This window comes from Chelonia mydas, chromosome 3, assembly GCF_015237465.2.
Source record: "Chelonia mydas isolate rCheMyd1 chromosome 3, rCheMyd1.pri.v2, whole genome shotgun sequence".
NCBI lineage: Eukaryota > Metazoa > Chordata > Testudines > Cheloniidae > Chelonia > Chelonia mydas.
Genome location: NC_057851.1, coordinates 140,313,764 through 140,338,056, shown reverse-complemented (window position 1 = coordinate 140,338,056; position 24,293 = coordinate 140,313,764). Strand labels below are relative to the sequence as shown.

General features: G+C 39.1%; 1 protein-coding gene across 6 annotated transcripts in view; it reads right to left on the bottom strand.

Moving 5' to 3' along the window:
* The window catches only part of CRIM1 (cysteine rich transmembrane BMP regulator 1), a 306,847-nt gene that overhangs the window by 154,084 nt on the left and 128,470 nt on the right, over positions 1-24,293 (bottom strand). For 5 of the 6 annotated variants that reach the window (XM_037895411.2, XM_037895410.2, XM_037895409.2 and 2 more), the window contains 2 exons: positions 23,642-23,762; positions 9,990-10,111 (listed from right to left, as the gene is read on the bottom strand). The exons of the other annotated variant lie outside the window; for it this stretch is intronic. In XM_037895411.2, the coding sequence (XP_037751339.1) occupies positions 9,990-10,111; positions 23,642-23,762 (243 nt within the window). The remainder of the gene's footprint in view (positions 1-9,989; positions 10,112-23,641; positions 23,763-24,293) is intronic. 6 annotated transcript variants of the gene reach the window in all.

Genomic DNA, 24,293 nt, shown 5'->3' with positions numbered 1-24,293 from the left:
AGACAGCAAATCACTGAGAGAACAAGCTGCCTGGAATCCCTCTTGCTTCCAAAGAGCCCTAATCCTGCTGCACATGAACATTTTATTCTCTCTGGCTGCAGCTACTGACAGTAAGTTCCTAACTTACCCTGTAGTAACTTCTCCAAACTAAACCTGACAAAGGGGCAGTAGGTGCAATTCACTACCTCAGATAAATCCTTAACAACTGAGATCAGTTTGGGGTGGATCAGAGTTGTATTCTCAGCTCCAGATGCGGACTAGAAAAATTAGTCAATTTTGTAAAATGCGTTTTTTAATAGGTTTGTATCTTCGGAACCCCTTGCTCAAATGACCCCAAATTCATACCATGAAAACTACCCAGAACCCTCATGAGGTACAACAATTTCAAGACAATCTGAGTAAACATGCAGATTATAGAGCACTTAAGAGTTCAAATTCAAATAAAAAGCAATGTTCAACCTTAACTACAGTGGATCTGGTGCTCCGCTATAATACACTGGGAACTAGGAGATGGAATATTTGATTTTTCATGTTTTTTTTAAACTTATGAAGTTATTTTTATCTAGAATTTCTAGTGTCTACTGTTTTTTCTAGGTCTACTTTGTAGACTGTAAACTCTTCAGGGCAGATGGTCTTTGATTTGGGTCTGTTACAGCACCAAGCACTTTCAGCTAAACAAACTGCTAGACTAATCATTAAACTTCCAGGAGGCAAAAAATGCCTTCACAGATCTAGAGTAGCTAAGAATCTGTTCCATTTCCTCTCACCACAGCCGAAGTCACTGCAATCCATGCTTCTGTCACCTCCAGGCTACTGTAATATTTATTACCTATGGTTTAGCCAAAAGACCACCGAAAAATTAAGGTTGGTACAGCATGCAGCAGCCTACCTGCTAAACAGGGAAGACAAGATCATCACATCTTTCTGTTGCTTTGTACTCTGAAATGTTTGTCAGTAATTCTAGGGCATATTCAAGGTCCTCATTTACAAAGCCTTGAACAGAATGGAACCAATATATCTCCAGCATTTGATAGTCAATCTTCAGAACCTCTGGGGAAGTTGAAATTGGTGGAGGTCCCTCGGGTTGACAGAGCTCAGGGTATACCTTGGAAAAGCCAAGACACAGCATTCTTGGTGAACGATCCAGGGCAGGGGAACTTTATACGGACACATCAGCTTGAGCTTGACACTTATCACCTTCAAAGAATGAGTTCTGATCACTTAAGTAAAAGGCTTCGAGGAGGGAGAAGAGCCATATTCCACTGAGATTATTCTTTGTATAACACATATACTGAATTATCTTAACCACTACAGTACAACATTTTAGAAAGCATCCTATAATATGCTCCTAATTAATATACCAATTTTACACAGAACATTTACTGACCTCTACATATACCCATGGATGCTGATGATGATGACAACATTACAAACACACAGTCGTTAGAAAAGCACCATGCTATCTCCAAGACAAATGTTCTCTTTTCTTAAGTTTCCTGCTGTCATGTGGCTCTAACCACTTGCTAACTTAAGTATTTGCTGTAATTTGAACCCAAAAACAACAAAGAGGTCTACTACATGAAGACCAAACACGGAACATGAAAACAACATGATCCAGTAGCACCAGTTACATCATTACAGTTAAGTAGTACTCAGCATGATCCTCAACAGGAATCAAGAGTTATTTCTGTCATAAGAAAGTACTTTTCAATTATCTATTATTATAGTTCATAAAGAAATAACAGCGTGAACATTATGGGGAAAAATAAGGCCATACTCCCCTAAGTATGTTAAGCCAAAAACAGCTGCTTTATTAGTCTAGACAAAACAAAATCTAGACTGCCATAAATATTTGCGAAGAACTATGAATAGCAGATTATCCCCCATAATGAAAGCAGCATAGCTAAGGCAAAATCAGATCCAGTTGACAAGAGAAAAGCACAACACCTCTGTGACCACAGGCCCTCCAAATCATACCTAAATTAAATTCACAAAAAAATATTCACAGAGCAAAGACAGACACTATTTAGGCATCTGGCAATTCTCCAAACAGAGCCATATTTCTTGGAGTTTAATGTACCCACCCTACGTACACGCCCAGATCATTTATCATTTGAAAGCTTATTTTATGTACATTTAAATGAAGTATGATGTGGAGATGTAAGGCTGTAAGCAAGGTGAAACAATAGTACCAAAATGAGAAAGTGTCATTTTTTGTAGTTTCCAGAAACACTACAGTTTTTATTGTTTAAATTTCTACAACTTAATGTGGTGCTTGTTGATTATAGCTACCAAACAACAATGTATTAAAAAGACTTTTATTGTTTTGCATAGGGAAATATTTTTTTCAGAAATGATGAAGCAGTTTAGCATAAGGCAAAAAGGTGACTATCAACATTTTGCACTATACTAAAATGAAATGTTTTCACATCACATTCTTAATCGTCAAAGTATCTCATAATAAGACTGCGAGTTTGTCACAGAGGTCACGGAAGTCATGGATTCCGTGACTTTCCGTGGCCTCTGTGACTTCTGCAGCAGCCGGTGCGCCCGGCGCAGGGGCAGCTCAGGCAGCCCCTGCGCCAGGCGCACCTGCTGCTGCTGGGGCCGGGCCACCGCATCCCTACACCACCAAGGAGTTTGGGTGTGGGAGGGAGCAGGGGGTTGGGGCACCGGACAGGGTGAGGCAGGCTCTAGCAGCATTTACCTGGGGGTCTCCCCGGAAGCGGTGACATCCCCCTCGCTCAGCTGCTAGGCAGAAGTGTGGCCAGGCAGCTCCATGGGCTGCCTCTGCCCAGAGCACTGGCTTCACAGCTCCCATTGGCCACGGTTCCTGGTCAATGGGAGCTATGGGGGTGGTGCCTACAAGAGGAGGCAGCCCACAGAGCTGCCTAGCCATGCCTCCACTTAGCAGCTGAGCAAGGGATGTAGGGAAAAATCCAGCCAACAAGGGTATGTTGCTGCTAACAGGGAGATCCCCAGGTAAGTGCCACCCAGAGCCCATCTCACTCCATCCCATGCCCCAATCCCCTACCACACCCAAACTCTGCTGCTGCTGGGCCGGGAGGTGGGGGGTGGGGGAGGGAAGGTGCAGAGACAGGTAGGGAGCATACCAGGCCCGCTAACCCCTCCCCACCCAGCACCAGCGGGGGTCCCGGCCCCCCTCCAATCAGCCAGGGCACGCTACCCCAGCCCCCCCCCCCGGGCAGCCCCCCCCAAGCAACTGGGCCACCCTCCGCCACTACCTGGGGGGGCCCCCTGGTAGCCCCCACCCAAGTTTTATTCACTGGTATTTGTAGTAAAAGTGATGGACAGGTCACAGGCCGTGAATTTTTGTTGATTGCCTATGACCTGTGCATGACTTTTACTGAAAATACCTGTGACTAAAACGTAGTCTTACTCAAAAGTGATAATAGTTTTCTATATTTTCAATTGAAATTTGCTGACTAGATCAGTCTCAAACTGAAGGTTGTGCACCAGTAGCAGTAGATTGTCTATACTTTGTACTGCACAGTGAGGAGATATGAGTATACATGAATTCCTAATATAATGCTTCTCCATTTGTAAGCTTTTGTACATACAATGTAGCATCTGGTCTGCCTGCTGGAAGGTTTTAATTTGTAAATACCTATGCATGCAGTATTAGCCTTTAAAACATTTGATAAACTCATTTTTTAATTCAGTGACATTTATGCATACGTCAGTATTAGCGTTAGAGATGACAATACACACCTTCACATTAGGAAAACGCAAAAGCTATGACAAAAAAAAGTGGCCTACAAAAAAGTAATGAAGACAAAGTCCACAACCAAGTCCTTGCCTCTGCATCAAAGAGGAAGATGTTAAGCTTTTACAAACCATGTCATCAATAATATGATAAACTCATTTGGCCCCGAATCACATCCAGAGGTGCTTCTCAACCTATCTACTGGACTGCATATAGCATCAGATGTATGAGAGTTTCCACTGAAAATTGCAGATTTTGGTAAAGAACAAATGGAAAGATTTGTCAGATGTGCCCTTCATTCTGATGGAACATGTAGCTTCTTCAGCCCAGTCAAGAAATCTGTCATCAAAACATTTGCTGACATGGCCAAAACCACCAAATTTAACTCTGGCAAGGGAGCGACAGTCATAGCAGCTATCAGTCCAGAAACTGTTTTCCGCAGAGCCCTGTACTTAGAAAGATGTTGACATGACATTTCAATGGCAACTGTTCTTGAGTCACCCAAGTGAAGCTGTGCCTATGTCCCTCTTCCAGGCTGATGAAAGACTGAATTAGGGTATCAGCTGGAAGGTCAGTCTGAAAGAATCCTTGAGGTAAGTGCATGGAACAAAGAAAGCACAGTGTACACCACAGATGCTGTGGTTGTCATACAAATGATGTCTGGAGACAAATTCCTCACCTTTGATGAATCGGCTACCGAGTACTTGAGGCAGGTCCTAGAAGGATCTGATGCAAAGCTAATTCTGTAATTGAAGTCTTTGACAGATATGACAACAGTAACTGAATCCTGCAGAAAAAGTACCAGACCGGATCTAAGTCTAGATGCAAGAAATACCAGCTAATTGGTGGAAGCCCTGTGTCTCCATGGAAATAGTTTTTAAATGTGGCATCCAACAAGCAGGCACTTCAAAGAAGAATTTTAGAATATGTGGTTCAAAATGCACCTAAGAGTGTAGGAGCACATCCAACACAAACACTCCTTGCTGTAGGCTTTTCCAATGGTGAAGTAGCAAAGTCCATCACTAGTAGGAAATTTGGAAGAAGCCCAAGACTTGTACAGTACTCAAAAGTAAGCAGACAAGGATGCTTCTGCATATTGTATGTGCCAATATGGCATTTGGGTCCCTTAGTGTCAAAGGAACTATAACAATTAGGTCACCTGACACAGATGTTTGGGTCCTTGCTATTCATTACTTTCCAAAAATGGAACATGTGGAATGAAACAGGCACCTTTACCAGCACCACTGACAAGTGCCGCTACATACCTGAGCATACAATTTGTGAATACTCACTCCTGCCTTCTGCAACTTATTTCCTGCTGTACAAGCATTAACATGATGTGACTTTGTGCCATCCTTATTTGGTATTGGAAAAAAGATGTGTTCTATGTTGTGAAAACAAAGGGAATTTACTGCTTCAGAGATCTTGCCAAATTGGGAGACAGTGACAGACAAGCCGAATTTTCTGCAGCAAGTAAGTTGGTAGCAGTGCTATATGATCAGAGGAAGAAAGAAGAGAGACCCACAGAGACCTGAATTGCTTGGCCCCCAATCTAGTCATCAAAAAGCACAAGTCACTAGCCAGACTCCCACCATGTGAGGACAGTTTTGAAGAGCATGTCAAAAGAGCATCTTGGCAAACAAAGATTAGGATATCTTAGCACGTAGGTACATCAGATATTGGATCACCATTGCAACATGGATGGAAAAGCTTGATGATGAACTAGTTCCTGTATTTTTCTAGGGCCCATTGGCATCTGAGCTTGTACAAGACCTCATCTGTGCCTGTACCAGTAGGGATCATTGCACAACCATGTCTGTAGTCAGAACACTCTTCCCTGCATAAAGCTGTACACATGCCAAAAGCAATGAACACTGTGGTAACCCACTCACTCTCGACAGAGATCATAATGATGAACAACATGATGATAATGATGTTGACTAGAAATGTCACCAGCACTATTATAGTTCAATGATACCTGTAGAAAGTTATATTTTGATTTACCCGTTAGATTGTTGATGTGAGACACTGAGATCACAAAGAAATCCAATTTTAGGTCTTGAAATAACAGTTTAATGACTAAGAAAAACAAATGCAAATATCCACTAATGCCTCATCTTAAAATATCATTTGAAAGCTTATTATGTCAACGTGTGTGTGCGCGCGTAGGTATGTGTGTAGCATCCATTAAGTTGACCAAATTGGTGGTATTTACTGCTCGCCTAAGTGGTTATAACAAAAAAAAACAACCCCACCATCTGATAAACAATGCAGTGCACACCATGAACAGTGTCTTCATATTGGATTATGCCTTCCATATTATACTCATCTTGCCTATTCTTAGCACTAGGTATCTTCTCATTATTGGCCATGTTCTCGCACTCACAGCAGCTTTGAGACACCAGATACCATTCATTTTGATGAAGGGGAGCCTCTCTCTACTCCCCAGCGAGATGAAAGTTTCAAATCAGTCACATTAGCACATGCTTGGAGTAGATACTAGAGAAAGCTGGACTGCTTCAATAGTACACAGGCTATTAGTGATCACTAGGACACAGCAGTATCATGAAGAAAACCTTCTGCTGTCCATGTGCCCTCATAGCCTTTGCAGATTCCTGGAGCATTGGGACAACTCACAAGGTCAACATACTGCAAGTTGTGATACAGAATTTTTTATGTGCACTGTTGACAAGTTCAGTATTTGTTCTTTCCTCTCCCCACATGCTACCACCAACTGGTGTCATGAAATGGGGAAAAATACAGTGACGGAACTCTACTTATGTCCCACTTGCCATACTTGAAACTCCATGATAGCTTTTATAGATTTTAAGGTCAGAAAGAACCATTATATCATCCAATCTGACCTCCTACATAAAGTAAGCCAGAGAATTTCATCCAGCTACCTCTATTGAGCCCAATAACTTGTGTTTGACTAAAAGATACATAAAGACATCTTGATCTGAAGACATCAAGAGATGGAAAATCTACCAGCTCCCTTGGTAGTTTGTTCCAATGTTTAATCACCCTCACTTTTACACATTTGTTCTTTATTTCTAATTTAAATTTGTCTGGCTTCAGCTTCTCATGAGTTCTTGTTATATCTTTCTCTGCGACATTATAGAGTCTTCTGCTACCCGGTATTTTTTCCCTGTGGGGGTAATGCTACACTATAATTAAGTCTCCTCTCAATCTTCTTTTTAATAAGATAAAAAGATTGAGCTTTTTAATTCTCTCACTGCAATGTATTTCCTCCAGCTCCTGCATCGATCTTTTCCACACCCTATCTAATTTTTCAAATGATTTTTAACATGTGGGCACCAGAATTGCATGCAATCTTCAAGTCTCAGTTTCACAAATGCCTTACATGGGTAGAATCAACTCCCCTATTTGTACATCCAAGAAGCACATTTTTGTTGCTGTTTGGTTGTTTTGTTTTATTTAATTTTTGCCACAGTATAACACTGGGACCTCATGTTGAGTTATGATGAAACCACTGTTTTTCAGGATACAATCCTCCATTCTGTTGGCACAGCATGCATTCTTTGTCCTGAGATGTATGATCTTGCATGTGGCTATATTAAAAAGCATTTTATTTGAATGGGCACAGCTTACGAAGCGATCAAGATCATTCTGTGTGAGTGCTCTGTCATTATTTACAACTCCACCAGTCTTTGTGTCATCCACAAATTTTAATCAGCAGTGATTTTATATTTACTTCCAGATCATTAATAAAAATGTTCAATAGTGATAAGCCTAAAACTGATCCCTCTGGAACACCACTAAAAACACCCCATTTCAGTGAGGATTCCTCACTGACAACCACTTAGAGAGAGCTATCAATTAGCTAGTCAGTTCTTGACCCTTTAATGCATGTTTTATTGATATTGTATAATGCTAATTTTTTAATCAGAATGTCATGCAGTACTAAGTGAAATGCCCTACCAAAGTATATTACATCTAGAGCAGTTACCATTCTAAAACAAGCTTGTAACCTTGTCAAACAATTACACCAACTTTGCTTGACAAGACTATTTTCACCACTTCTGTGTTTTCTCTTCCACTGGAAAATTTCTCTTTCCTCTCCACTCCTCCAGCAGCTACTTCCCCTCAGACCTCATCTCTTTCTTTCCTTGGTGGCTCCTGTTCCATCTGCTCCTGCCCTGGGTGACTCACTTTCTGTTCCCCTCCCTTGATGACAGTGGGCCATGTATGAGATATGCTGCTACATAGTAATTTTGTTCCCTTAGCAAAGTAATTCTCCAGCTCACTAAAGTTGACTTCTACTTCCCTTAAAGCCACCTTCTCTGAGCAGATGTTTTGCGATGAGGTTGACTTAGACAAAGACCCACAGTGCTATGAACTTTAAAATTTTTCAGTAAACTGGGATTTTATACAATTTTTTTTAGCAATCATACGATCCAGTCAAGATATAGTAGAAGAATGTGTGCAAGTAGGCTAACAAATTCTAATTAAACCACATAAGAACAGACTGAACTCCACTAATCAGATGCTAAATTATCAAAATAAAGTAGTAGATAGAGGTGCATCTCCAATGCTAATAAGAAGATGATTCAAGTAAATTAAACCTTCACTAATATAGTATGTGAAAACCAAAGTTCAATAACCTACCAAGGTGAGACTGCAATGGGTAAATCTGAGGGATAAGAAAAAAGAAGAGCCAAATCTTTGAAATATCTTAGGGTAAACAGTAAGACAATAATAAGGAAGTAATAGTACAATCCCAAGACCACTGTCAACTGCATGAGAGCAGCACAACAAACATTTTAAAGTAGCATCCAAAGAAAATCCTGCCTCTCTCGAGAAGTCAAGTACAATGGACATACATGTCAGAATAAAGTAGGAACACCTGATGCAACAGAAACAGCTGCTAATAACTTGCACCTTCTTATACGTAGTTTCCAGCTCCATGGAACATATGTTGCACCAACTCAGACTCTCTTACACATTGAATATTAGATATAAATACTTCCAAGGTAGTCACAAAATGTTATAAAGCCTTAGGAGATTATGTAAGAGAATCTATAAATTAAACCAGTGAACACATGTCTGAAACTGGCTCAATATTTCTTAGTCATGTAGGTGTTATAGTGAATGATGAATCAAACACTGCCTTATGGTTAAATCAAGTACTCAGGTTTTCAAAAATGAGACAGTTGTTTTAAGGATTATGGAACTGTAAGCCAGGTGACTCTGCAACAGGTATGTATGAGGCAGCAAATAAATTAGATAGGTTCCATGTAACACTTCAGACTATACAGTTTTATCCCCAACAGTTGCGATTTTTTTGTATCATCAGTTACTTTCAATGGTAAACTTTTTCATTGACACAAAGAAACCCAGCTTTTATATCTCATATATTCTCTTTCCCTACTATTATCAGAGTAAAGATGCTAATTATGTGCCAAGTACTACATTTTAATTATTTAATCAACATTTAAGCTGTTTGTAATATCGCAACATGCAACGACTCAAAACATTTTTTTGTATGCGTACATGGCACAAGAATTCAGAAATAACGGCTGTCCCAAGTATATACCAGATGTGCAGATGAATATGGGACAACGTACTTTTAGAGACACCATTGTGTCAATACCCATTTTAGCATTCACCTGAGATACACCCCAACTTGTGACCCACTCCTCTTCCACAGCACCACCATCAATTGAAAAGTGTCCATTCCCACTTATAATTTATAACAATTGTGAAGTACAGTAGCTCAAGTATAAAATGTTTAACTTAATCAAACAATGTCTTCTCAAAGCATTAGCAATTGCAAAGAATGAGAATGAGAGTTGATCTAAGCTGCTTTAGAAATATGTGTTTCTTAAAATGTTTCTTCAAACTGCTCAAAGAGCATATTTGTCCTTAGAATCATCTTGCAAAATCTAGGATTGTGAGTAGCAAAACCCCCTATTTTTTTTTTTAATAAAGTGTAGTATTTAATGCTGGCAAAGAAGAGCTTGAATGTCAATTCAAATTGTGTGCTAAATCTCCATTTAAAAGATCTCAACAAATTTGGGATGGGGAAGGAGTGCAGTGAATTTGAAAGGATAAGAAACTGACATCTTTCTATTGTCATTTTGCTCCATTACAGCATCTTCAAAGTTTCCAGATGAGTTTTTATCACGAGCAATACTTAAGGCAATTATTTTCCAAATCCCTGGACAGCATGTTCAAACACCCACACCTCCCACAGACACATAAAATCATCCTCTCCAGGTACAATAATAACTTCACATACCGTTGACACATTCAAAGACATCACAGCACTTGCCGGGTGTTCCGTCTCCACGTGAGACTATTTGGGGAATGGAGCCTGCCTCACACATGGGGAAACCACATAAACCAGAGAGACACTCGCATCTGAAACCAAAGACAAGAAAGGGGAAACTCCATAAGTAAATGAAGCCACATATCAGAGGAAAGCATAGCAAGGTGAAATAGCGTGCTGCAACAACAGAATTCCTGCTGTTAAGGAATTATACAAATATTTTTAAATGACCTTTTATTAACACATTATCAGGTTTAACAAAAACTATTATTTAGATGAATTAACTCTCTGAGCTTTTGGGCTAGGGGCTTAAATGCTAGCTAGTCATGCAATCAGAAGGAGGGACAGGTGGAGGGTTTTCAGATCCTGTGCTACACCCATAACTTTTCCAAGCAATATACATACAGGTACAGGTTCAGAAAGCAGCAGACACAGAATAACTTTAAGATTGTCTAACCTGGGTTTACCCTCAAAAGGTGTTTGAGAATAATGTAGATTGGTAAAAACTAACAGCAGCACCCACCCCTACTCAATATATGGAACACTGTAGTCCCTCACCATTCACTCTCCAGATATATCTTAACTGGGTTATATGGGGAGAAAGGAAGAGAAATCATGCTTGATATCTACTGCCTTGGCATCTTGGGTAGTTATTTATACCTGTGCAAACTAAGTACAAAACAGTACCATTCTGACTTGGTAGTGGTTTATTCGCATTTTGCAGAGGTGCAAATGATTACACGAGGAGCAAAGGCAGTGGAAAAACTGGACTCTCAGTGTATGAAATGTTTTGTTTAGTTTTGAATAGTGGATCACTACCATAGGCACAGTCTTTTTCACAAAGCATAGGGTGATTTTTAGAGAAAAGTTTAGAGATGGAAAGCATAAAATCCTGATAAGTAGTAGTCTGAGATGGTTTCTACCTAATTTCCCTGCTTAAAAAAACTCAGAGAAAGCGGAGTTCCATTTATTTGTGATGCATGGAATGTAAAGACATTATTAATATTGTTTATACAGTGATATCAACACTCACTGAGCTGTGCAAAAGATCATGTGTGCCAGACATTTAGCACCTTGTGCCCAGAAGAGCTTACATTTTAAGGTGTGAGCAGTCAGAATACAATAAAATACAAGACAAAATGAACACACAGAGGATAGTGGTTATTACAGCTGAGAAGCTTCATAGAAAAGATATTTCTTCAAATGTTATTTCTTTTTCTGAGTGTGTAGATACAAGTTTTATGAAAGATGTATAGATTAATTTACCACCTCATGGATGAACATGAATTTCAAAGCAGAGGGAACAGGCCCTATAAATATATTTTAAAGCAATTGAGGATTGAAAATCTCCTGGTTGCCTTTATAATATATTTTAAAATAGGCATACAATGAATTCCCTGCCCCAAATCAACCCACCTATGTAGTGAGAAGACAGTACTCCCAGAGGAGTAGTGAAAAATCTAGCTCTTTCAGACTAAGTTTTAAAAGGGATAGGGGCTGGCTCTCCCCCTATCCCTTATTCCCCGGCTAAGACAGGGTGGAACAGCCAGGGAACCATTTACAGTGGACAATATAACAATGGATAAGATAAATTGGGAACATAAAGATGAGGTAAAGAGTAAGTCGTACATAAAAAGCGTATGGACAGAGTGAGCATGCTGTGCAGGGACTTGGTCCTACAAAGTAACCAAGCCAATCCCAAAACATGTGATGCAACATAACATGTAAATTATATAAAGGAAGAGGTTTGCTGTGTAACTCTGGATGTATAAACGAGGAGTCCTTGTGGCACCTTAGAGACTAACAAATTTATTTGGGCATAAGCTTTCGTGGGCTAAAACCCACTTCATCAGATGCATGGAGTGAAAAATACAGTAAACAGTATAAATAGTACAGCTTACTCTACTGCTTACTGTATTATTATAATACTGTAATTATTTACTCACTTGCTTACTGAATTTTTTCACTCCATGCATCTGATGAAGTGGGTTTCAGCCCACGAAAGCTTATGCCCAAATAAATTTGTTAGTCTCTAAGGTGCCACAAGGACTCCTCACTGTTTTTGCTGATACAGACTAACATGGCTACCACTCTGAAATGTGGATTTATCGTATGCCCTATACCCACCCCCTAATGCTTGCAAACAACCCAAGTGACAAGAGTGGAGTCGAACCAAGGTCTCAGGGAGCCAAGTAGAAGAGGTTTCAGCGGAATCCCAACAGCCTGTTCATTAACTTGGCTGGTTTAAATTAGAAACAATTACAACTTTTTTTTTTTGCCATGCTTTGTATTTTCCCCCCACCTGCTTCAATCTTTCTATTCCTTGAAGAAGTCTCTACTTCTTGCCCCCACATGGTGTCATTCAGCTTTTCCTCGCCATTTTTGACCTTCTCAGCTTCCCATATACAGTCTTATGGGAAAACTATATTTCAGAACTAAAGATTAAAATATTGTACAAGGACATCACACAGGTATACAAAATATTATATAGCTATATCTCAGGTGTCCATTTCCTTTCCTTTTTCATGAGGAATAATTTATTATTTCCTACATGAAGTCCTTCTTATCAAGTAGTATGAAATCTAATCTTCACCCAAATGGATCCCAGCTCCAACATGCTTGTCTACCCAGAAATTACTCACAAAACTGAGTGTTATAAATGATTCCTCCAAAGGTTAAGCTCATTACGATATTCCTGTAATCACTGATTTAAGGGAAAGTGAGAAACTAGAGAAACTGCAGCGTATCATTAAGTATACTTTCAGGACTCTCTCTCATCTCAGGCTTTTCCAGACTAAAACACTCATTAGTATTATTGGAATCTGGAACATTTCTAAAATCAGGTATAAAGAAAAGAAAAAGTGCTGGTGATGGCTCAAGGTGACAATATTTCATATATTTTAATCTGTTAATCTGGACTAGGCTTCCAAAGGAGGTTGTGCAATCGCCATCACTGGTGGATTTAAGAACATCTGGACAAACACCTGTCAGTGATGGTCTAGATTTTCTTGGACCAACCTCAACATAAGGTGTTGGACTGGATAACTTCTCAAATTCCCTTTCAGCCCTAACTTTGTATGATTCTACTATTCTATATTTGAAGCCTATCAGGTCCCTCCTCAGTCTTCTTTTCTCAATACTAAATAGTGCCAGTTGTTTTAACCTTTCCTCAGAGGTCAGGTTTTCTAATTTTTTTTTAAATTATTTTTGTAGCTCTTCTCTGGACTCTTTCCAAGTTGTCCAATTCTTTCTTGAAGCAAGGCCTGCAGAACCGGCCACAGTACTCCAACAGAGACATCACCGGTGCCAAGTAGAGCAGGACAATTACCTCCTGTGTCTTATATACAACACTCTTGGTAGTACATCCCAAAATGAATTTAGCTTTTTCACAACTGCATCATGTTGTTGCTTCATATTCAGTTTGTGATCCCTATAACTCCCAGATCCTTTTCAGCAGTACTACTGCCTAAGGTTCCCATTTTGTAGTTGTGTATTTAATTTTCCTTTCTAAGTGTAGTACTTTGTACTTGTCTTTACTGAATTTCGTTTTGTTCATTTCAGACCAATTCATCAAGGTTGTTTTGAATTCTAACACCAATGTCCAAAGTGCTTGCAACTCCTCCCAGCTTGATATCTTCTGAAAAGTTTATATAGAGAGTTGTGGTAGATATGCAAGCATCATTCTGGGACGTATTAACAGAAATGCTGTAAGCAAGGGAAATGCTCTACTCCACTCTACTCCATGCTGATTAGGCATTGTGTCCAGTTCAGGGCGCCACATTTCATAAAAGATGTGGAAAAACTGGAGAAAGTCTAGAGAGGAGCAAAGGGTGATTAAAGGTCTAGAAAACATGTCCTATGACTTTGAGGGAAGATTGAAAAAATTGGGTATGTTTAGTCAGCAGAAGAGAAGACAGAGGGGACCTGATAACAGTTCTCAAGTACATAAAAGGTTGTTACAAGGAGGAGGGAGAAAAATTGTTCTCCTTAACCTCTGAGGATAGGACAAGAAGCAATAGGCTTAAATTGCAGCAAGGGCGGTTTAGGTTGGACATAAGAAAAAATTTCCTAACTGGCTGGCTGGCTGATTAAGCACTGGAATAAATTGCTCAGGGAAGTTGTGGAATCTCCATCATTGGAGATTTTTAAGAACAGATTAGACAAACACCTGTCAGGGATGGTCTAGATAATACTTAGTCCTGCCAAGAGTGCAGAGGATTGGGCTAGATGACCTCTCGAGATCCCTTCCAGTCTTACGATTCTATAGTTTGTCCCAGGATATTAGAGAGACAAGGTGGGTGGGATAATATCTTTAAAAAAAATAAATCTCGAGAGCTTGTCTCTCATCAACAGGATTTGGTTCAATAAAATATAAATACCTCACTCAGCTTGTCACACAAATTTATCACCCTACTCACTACTTCATTATCCAATTCACTAGTGAAAATACTGAGTAGTACTGGACCAAGGACAGACCCCTGTGGGACCCCACTAGATATATCCTCCTAGTTTGACAGCCAACCTTTGATAACTATTCTGAATATGGTCTTTCAACCAGTAGTGCACCCATCTTATAGTAATTTCATATAGACCACATTTCTCTAATTTGCTTATGAAAATGGAACTTGGAAGCTTTACTTAAATCGAGACATATCTACAGGTTCCCCCCATCCACTAGGCCACTAACCCTGTCAAAGAAGGAAATTAGGTGGAAATAAATAAAATATGTTGCATCAATAAGCCCTAATCAAATTTTAGTGAGTTAAAAAAAAAAGCTACTGTAATTATGTACAGATTCAAGGGGAACATCTAACTTTTGAGGTCCTCTCAAGCTTTATAAATATGTCAATGTCATGTACTTCATTAAATATCTTTTACTTTCAGTCTTTACCATGGAGCGAACTCTGGTATTTATATTTTTCCAAACATAAATATTTTCCATTTTGGTTGTGCAGAAATGCTTTTGACGTAATTATTTTGATTTCAGTTTAGCTAGATGATGCTGAGAGAATATTTTCTTCTCTTGGAATAGGTCATACAAAGTTGAGAAAGTAGGAAAGCTTGTCTTCCTCCTCCAATATAGGAATAAAAACCAGGCGATAGAGCATGAAATCTACCCATTCTAAAAACCTGAAGAACATCACGGGACCAGATTTTCAATGGTAGTTAGGCATGGTATCACAAAATAAATTCCCCCAATCCAAATCAATGCAAACTTTAAACTATGCAGATATTCAAAATATGGTTACAAGTACTGTTTGACTCCACAGGGCTCCTTTAGCTTGGCTACTCCTCCCTGGGACTTGAATAAGACTATGGGCTTTGCAGGGCTACTTGGTGTTGGCTCCTTCTTGACTGGGGAAAAGAAAGTAGGGATGGCATCTCCCAAATATCACACTACTTGTGGCAGAAAAATGAGACATCACTCAAAATAAGTTGTGCAGATCTGTCACACTCTTCTCTCTTATATGAAAAATTAAACAGATAATGTTGACATCTAAATCATCATCACTGGGCAACTGAGATATCCTGCACTGGGATTAGTGGGCCAGTTCACATCTTTCAGTGCTAAAATTCCAGGCTCCCATCTACTTTGATTGCACTTGGTTCACATTTTTAGAGGTTTCTTTTCAGTCGTAAGAGCTAGAAACTTGCTTTTCTTTTTTTCTTTTTTTTTTTTAAATGAAAGTTGAGATTCTGTAGAACAAGACAGTACCTTGGTTCAGTGTACAGAACAAGATAGTACAGGGTTCAGTGTATGGGTGTCTAGTAGCTATTTCTGAGTCCTTCTTCAGGCCAGACACTACTTCCTCTCATATTCTTTTTAAAAATAATGAATCAAGCAAATTATTGTTTTCTGAGATGCACTGAAATGTACTGACTAGCTTCTTATCTATATCCCTTCCAATGTTACAGCTACTTTATCAGCAGGATGTTTGTCAGTGAGCAGACACTGCAGGAGCTATTAAGTAGATAAAGGAGTTGGATATTGACCCAGCACTATCTTTGTGACTCTACTTTCCTATAGATACTGGAGAAAAGACAAGGAAAATAGTTTTCCTTAATATTACATATATTTAGGATGAAGACAAATTTCCATTGATCTATGTTAACCTTGTGAGAGGTAGTATAAAACAAGAGATGCCATTTTGTGAGATAGGATCAAAGGTGAGAGAGGAAAGATTGGAATGGTAAATGAGATGAAAGCTCAAAAGCAGTGAGAGAGCTCAAAGAGTCAAGATAACAGAAGGAGGTGTGGAGATACCAGAGTTGTAAGAAGGGACAGCAAGGCAAGAGTGAAGACTAGAGCAAATGAAAATACTCAGAGCCACCAAAAGTGAAGTATGAGAGAGTACCTTAGAGTAGTGGGTCGCCAGGGCTGGCTTAGGCTTGCTGGAGTCCGGAGCCAGAGCTGAAACCCACCATCCAGAGCCGAAGCCCGAGGGCTTCAGCCCTGAGTGGTAGGGCTCAGGTTACAGGCTCCCTACTGGGGCTGAAACCCTTGGGCTTCAGCTTTGGCCTCCCCGCCCGGGGCAGTGGGGGTTGGGCTTTGGCCACCCACCTGGGGCAGCAGGGATCGGACTTTGGCTCAGGATTCAGTCCCCCGCTCCTGGGGTCATATAGTAATTTTTGTTGTCAGAAGGGGGTTGCAGTGCAATGAAGTTTGAGAACCCCTGCCCTAGAGCAACTAGGTGAATGTAGAGAGGAATGAAAGGACTTCACAAAACAGTCAACGCAGACCCACTGGACTGTTTAAATAAAGCATTTATTACTTGGGTGTCAGCTCTGTCAAATGACAGCCATGTGATGACAGCAATGGAACAAGATCTCTCAACAGAACATCACCAATCTAGAGCTCATCCAACATTTTCAGCTGGAAAATGCTGCTCTGTTAAAACAAATTTTGAGGAAATGTGTTGAGTTTGAAAAATAACTGAAAAAAGCATGTGGCTGTTTTTGGATCAGACTTTTTACTTTTTTTAAAAAAAATACAATATAAAATAAATTTCTAAACTGTCATTTTTCAGAGTAACAGCCGTGTTAGTCTGTATTCGCAAAAAGAAAAGGAGTACTTGTGGCACCTTAGAGACTAACCAATTTATTTGAGCATAAGCTTTCGTGAGCTACAGCTCACTTCATCGGATGCATACTGTGGAAAATGCAGAAGATGTTGGTTTTTATACACACAAATCATGAAAAAATGGGTGTTTATCACTAAAAAAGGTTTTCTCTCCCCCGACCCCACTCTTCTGCTGGTAATAGCTTATGTAAAGTGATCACTCTCCTTACAAACAGTCATTGTGAAATGGGAAATTAAAGTCAAAATCAACACATTTCCATAGATACGAACCAATTTTTTTCCCCAAAAAATTGTTTTAAGGAAACATTCAAAATTCTTTATTTTCATTCCAATTCAGAACAAAAACAAAATTTTGAAATCACAGAATTTCCAGTAAAACAAAAATCTCAGTTCCTGCATAGCTCTACATACCAACACTGGGCATCCAGCAACTAATATGTTTTCAAAACATTTAATATGAAGCCAAAGGTAGTCATTCCAAAAATACCTTTTTTAGGGGGAAAAAGTTTTAGGTATTTTTCTAAAATATATAGAGAAAAGATACTATTCAAAGAGGAGCAAGTTCCACACCCGGCGCTCAGCACAGCAAAGCATGATGGATCAGCTGCTCTAATGTATAATTATAGGATTCTGCAAAAGCAGGTGATGTTCAAAAACAGACACATCAGGACAAGGCTCTTGGAGGTGGATATGAATGTAGATGGAGTCTGCACTGTTAATGGTTTTAAAAGTCAACAGTATCAATTTACAGTCTACATGGCTTTTGATAGATAGCCATTGTAAAAGCAGGCATACGAACACTCACTACTGCTGAAGGCAGGTGATCCCACTGGAAAATTTGAAGTCTTTCCAGTGATACAAAGCTCCACCTGTAGTCCTGAAATGTCATGAGATACTGAACTTTACGCCTGCGACTGATCTAAGTCAGAGTATTCCCCACATTGGATTTGTGACAATGCAACTCATTAAGCAGATGCAGGGGACACTAATGATTTTTGGTTTTAATAGTATTATATTTTGTTAATTACTTTCCTTCCACTTTGTTTGCATTTTTGACATGTTTTACCCTCAAATTCTCACCTCAAGGAGAACGTGCAGAAGAATGAAGGGACTTTGCCTTCCCAAACCTGTGAATTGCAAAGAAAGAAACCAGCACTCCCCACATTCCGTTCTGCCTCCTGCTAGAATCATACAAAAACACTGGCCAAGTATCCCACATCCATACAAAAACCTTTCTGAGAGATCGGCAAGCGTGGAGAAAATATTCCCAGCTAATAGGGGAGATAAAGCTGCAAACATTAGATCTTCCCCAACTTGCTCCCACAGTCCTAATTTATTTCACTTATCTTGCTAATGAAAGAAAATCAAGTTATCCTAATAAGAATGTGTTCCCTGTAAGTTTTTTCTTTAACATATATTCTTATTCAACAAGGTCTTCACAGAAGAGACTGTCCTTACCTGTGTCTCACAGAGCTCAAAGTATTGCTTAAATAAAATATCTAGAGAGTCACACTGGGTATTTCATTCCAGGGTGGAAAAACTGAGGCTACTTTCCATTTCAATATTAATGCTGATTCAGTTCACAATTGGCAACTATGTTTGTAGTTTCTCACTATAAATTAATATGATATCAAGCACAAGGTTTACAAACATTCTCTTATTCTTTATTCAGATAATTGTCTACCATTAACTGCTTTTCCAAGGGACGTGTCTGAAGCCTATTTTAGATGGAATAAAGAGAGATGTTAACTATTGGTAGTTTTTGCTGTATGTCAGGAAGGTAAAGAGATCCCCTTCATTTAGTTACTTTGCAGGCACGCACAATCAGTTAACAAATGTCAAAAGGTACTCTTAAGTACAGCTTTGAGATGCGTGCCATCTCCTCTCCTGAAATAGACTAACAGTGCTCCTGGGAGGCAGACAGGTTTCTGGTTCCCAAAAAAGCAGGCCATAAACCTTTTCCGACCAACTGAAAAAAATCACATGCGAAACTGAAGCCTCTCTCCTTCCACATAATGTGTCAGCTGTCTGTGAAGTCAGTAACTTAGAATTCATCTCTCTATTAATTCCCTAGGTTCAGTACTCCCAAGTGCCCTTATAGCTGTACTGTTACTTAGCATTTATTAATTGTTGCTAAAACATTAAGGCTTTTGGGGGGGAGAGGGGGGAATGAATGATATGTATTGGCTTCTAGAAACCAAAAAGAAATAACTAGTTCCATTAAAATATCGTCAGATTTTTTGAAACTGATAAACTTGACACAAAAGTTGGCTAATTTTGAAATGGATCATGGCAATCTAAGGTGAACTGCAGCTGACTTATTGCTAATATTTGTTTGTGATTTTACTAAAAAATTGCAAACCTGTGGAAACTACCTCCTCTGCCCCCAATATATGTTCATGCCTACATAGAGAAATTTCTGCATGTTGCTCTTCCTTCTTCCTGGATTTTGTAATGCAAAAATCTTTATATAGGATATTCTGAGAGGCTGAAAAAAATGTTTGAAGTCATCTCCCATGCCTTTTCAAATCCCTTTCTCAACTTGTACTTCAAAATCAAGCTCCTTATTTTTTTACTTTCAAAGACTTCATAATTTTACTCCAGTTTATCTTTTCCTTTCTTGTTATTTTTTTATTCCCCCTGAGGATCCTCATGGCCCCACCCCCACCCTCATCCCAGTGGCAGAAGGTTTCAGAGTTAAAATGTAAAGGGTAGCTCAAACACTTTGGAGCTATCATTTCAGGCTGTCTGCAGGCTCAAACCGATACCAGTTACACTGTTTGTATTGAGTGTTCCATTTAAAGCATGGTGTAATAATCACTTAGGGCTAGTCTACATGGTACATTAGTCCACACCAGTGGGGTGTAAATTGTAATCTGCACCAGTCTATCATGCACTAATGGGCCTGTATAGACAAGACCTTAGAAGAAAATGAACACTTTGTTTTCTAGGTACCTTTGGCATTTCTTGGTAAAATTCTATATTTTAAGTAATTCCTTCTTGAGAATTCCACAGAAATAAGGTTTTTTTCAAGCTCCTAAAATATCACAATTACATAAATCATACACAAAATTTTGCATACAGATTAAGCCTACAGAAAATCCAAACACAGCATTTTTAAGAAAAACACAATAAAACAAACAAAGAAAGAAAGATACTTGGCCTCTTCACCATGGCTCCCAGCAAACCAAAACACAAGCTTAACTCTATCCCTGTAGTTTCATCCTACAGACTTCCATGCAAGCATGTTAAGCATGTGTTTTATTAGATTAAGCACTACAACTGTATTATTTCTTTTTGCTAGAAGGGCTGACAGAGTACTGGACTATCTAAGAGAACTTCCACTCTCGGTTGTTGCCTCCGTGGTTCCACTGTCCAGGCAGGCTCCGCAGCCTCTGCACATGCTACTTCCCTGATTACAGCCCTTGACAGCATCTCATCCTAGCTGCTTTGGGCACATTAAGCTTCTGTAGCAGGAGTATTAGTCCAATGGATTGAAAAGGTTTTTGAGGCTGGGCCTCTCTCTGGCAAACCTCTACAGGTGCTTCACTAATCAGGCCCTTGTCTTCACAACTTTTTACATGTAAGTATTGAAACATGCATCACTGACAACTTGATACACGGGTTACATAAGGTTTTCAGCATGGTGTTCACAAAAAATTGTTTCACTTTATTTGTCTGGTGTTCGTTGTCTAGCAAAACTGACAAACACAGCACAACAGGCACTTGGTTGATTTGCAAGGGGGTCAAATCCTGCCCCATCCCAGACGTGGAGCAGCTGGGGCACTCCTCTATGGAGGTTATTGTATAATTCCCCCACATCCAAGGTGGTGATATTGAAAATAACTGCACAGCAGGTTGACAGACAAGGTGGGTGAGGTAATATCTTTTATTGTACCAACTTCTGTTGGTGCGAGACAAGCTTTCGAGCTTCCAGAGCTCCTCTTCATGTCTGGGAAATGTACTCAGTGCGTCAAAGTTAAATTCAAGGTGGATTAGATTGTTTAGCATAAGTAGTCATCACATATTTCAAGGGACCATTCAAGGTGAAGTGGCCAGTTAACACCCTTCCTGTTGTAGGGGAGAAAGGAAGGAGGGTGTGTAGAGAAAGGCCACTGGAGGGATTATTAGTGGGTTGCAGGTTGTTGTAAGAAGTCAAATCCAGTGTCTATTCAGTCCATGATTTTTCGTATCTAGCAAAGTTACAAATTTAAGTTCCCAGGCTTGTCTTTTGAAAATGTTATGCATGTTTTCTTTGAGGATGAGGACTGACAGAACAGATAGAATGGTCATGTTGTGAAAAGTGTTCACTCACAGATGATACCGTGTTTTTATCTTTTTGCTAGAAGGGCTGACAGAGTACTGGACTATCTAAGAGAACTTCCACTCTCGGATGTTGCCTCCTGTGTGAGTTTAGTTGAGAGTATAGTGACCGGTTTTACCCACAGAGTTGTTATTGGGGCATTTAATGCACTGAATGAGGTACACCAAATGCTGTGATAGGCATGTGTAGGACCCATGGATCTTGAAAGATGTGTTGTGAGGGGTGTTGATCACTGTAGCAGTGGAGATATGTCCACAGGTTTTGCATCTATTGTTCTGGTAAAGTCTAGTTTTGCTTTGGTGTGTTCTGGTCTGTGCACAGCAGGTAGGAAGGTTGTTAATAAATAATAATAATACCTGGCTTTTATAGAGCATTTCTCATCACTAGATCTCAAAGGAGGTCAGGTGTCAGCATCCCATTTTACAGATGGGGAAGCTGAGATACAGAAGTGAAATGACTTGCCCAGTAGGCCAATGGTAGTCAGGAACAGAACCCAGATCTCCTGAATCCCAGTCCAGTGCTCTATGTATTATGCCACACAGCCTAAAGGAGCACAGTCCTGTGAATCCACATTTTAATGTGGGCCAAAATCTGTTTGCAATTGTAATAATGTAAATCCAGCATAAGTGCACCATTCAAATTCACACTCTTATAACCAAATTTGGCCCTCAGTTTTGAGGCTAGCAAAATAATCAGATATGAGGATAAAATAATTTATTTAAAAAATAACATTTACAAATAATTCATTTGATATTTATTTTAAATGGCTTATCATAGAATCATAGACTTTAAGGTCAGAAGGGACCATTATGATCGTTTAGTCTGACCTCCTGCACAGCACAGGCCATGGAATCTCATCCTCCAACTCAGCTTATGAAAGCATAATTAATAAATTTTCCAGAAAATACTTTAAAACAAATTTTTGGTAGACCAATAGTAACTGTACTACAGTCTTCCTCTTCATTTGTGTTTTCACAAGTTTCCTCTAAAAAATGTTATACCTTTTTCTTATTCACTGGCACAATGAGTGAGGCTGGTGTCCCATGTAGTACATGGTTACATAATTAAATAATGGATTTTAACATACGTATCTAAGGGTAAGAGTTATGGTTGCTTGTGTAACCTTACCTCTGGCATTTCCTAACTTCTGAGTGGTTCACTTAGTAATCTTAAATTCCCTTAATGCAATTTTTTGTAAGGAGCATTTTTCGTAGAACTTTTGGTGCCAACATTTTTACAGATTACTCTCTATCCCCACAAAATAAGATTTAATTTTATTTACAATCTCAGAATATGTTTTGGCGTATGTCAATGTAGTACGGTATGAGAGCTTGGTTAGCTTGGCTTAATATTGAAAAGATCCTATGCGTAGGGGGAGAATTACCTGCTTTGTGTTTTGGTTTTTTAAACAGCTTTTTGAGTGGAAAATTGGTGAGTACGTTTGGGATCCTGTTTTTCTGGTATCTGTATCAGTATTTTAATGGGATATAACTTGATGCAGACAATATCATATAGTACAGAATTCCAGGAAAATGCCAGATAACTGTTTTGCATGAACTGTTTGTTCTGAAATACTTTAATATTCTAAAAGGTAGTAAATTGCACCTCATGTCTGAACATTTCCAAAAGAAAAAAAACCTCTGCTGTCTCAGCTCCTGACATCCTCCCTACTTTTGTCTGACCACGGGGTTGTATAGTTAACAATACCTGCATAACTCAGTACACATATAATTTTCATTCATTAATAGGACTGGATTTATTCTTTAACAGCACATATAGGGATGTCCCAAGCAGACTACTTCCCCATCATCTGATCAGGGAATTTTTCCACAGTTTCACAAAATGATTTGTCCTTTGTCAACCAAATTCTGACTAGACTGTCAATCTGAAAATTCTGACAGGTATTGAAAACAAATTAATACATCTAATAACACTCCATTTTATGTATTTGTGCACATTTGAGAAGAATTTTCAGTTTCAGAAAGTTGATTAGATGTTAGCAGTTTCATAAAAGTGATGATTTAACTTTTTAAACGGTTTCCCTTAACGGGCATAAGATACATATACACTGTGGCCATTGTACTAAACATTCACCACCTCGGTACCTACAGTAACTTCAGTCTCTTCCTACATTTCGGAAGTTGAGAATTTCATGCCACACACTGTATAAAATGAGACATTGAAAAAATATTTAACAAATCAAAACCAGACACAAACCTTGTGGGAAGAGTACAGCAGCCATCAGCTGTCAGCCTGACTTGGGTTTCATAGCTATCCAGTGGACAAACAACTTGTTGAAGGGGAGGGCATTCCACTGTGCTGCAATCCACACTGAAAACTGAAGAGGGAGGAGGAAAAAAAGAAAAAAAATTAAACTTTGTTTTACTCTTGCTACAGGAAGTCTTGTGTGAAAGACACCATGGTGAAGAGCCAACTTATTAACTCTTTATCGAGATCTGAAAAGTTGCTTCACTAATTAATGTTCTCCAGACAATACTAAAAAATAATGATACTAACTCTGACTTCTGTTGCATCTGCAGGGTCAAGAACTGACTGACCAAATATTACTCAATTAAAAATTAATAAAGCCACCCAGACAACTCTTAAATTCAAGTTTGAAAATTCATACAAAGGGGAATAATCATTACATGAACATGGGTGGTAGGACACTGAGAATACTGAAAGCTGAAAACGCAAATGCCTGACATTTTTGGAGTATAAAAGTATATTTAGAAACAGTAGTTTTTTCTAAAAAAACTGTATTAAAGTAAGAACCTAATAAACCTATTTTATTTTATTGGTGAAAAGTGAAGCCTATGTATTAAAAGTTAAAATGTCTGGGGTTAAACTAGTGAAAAAATGAAATAGA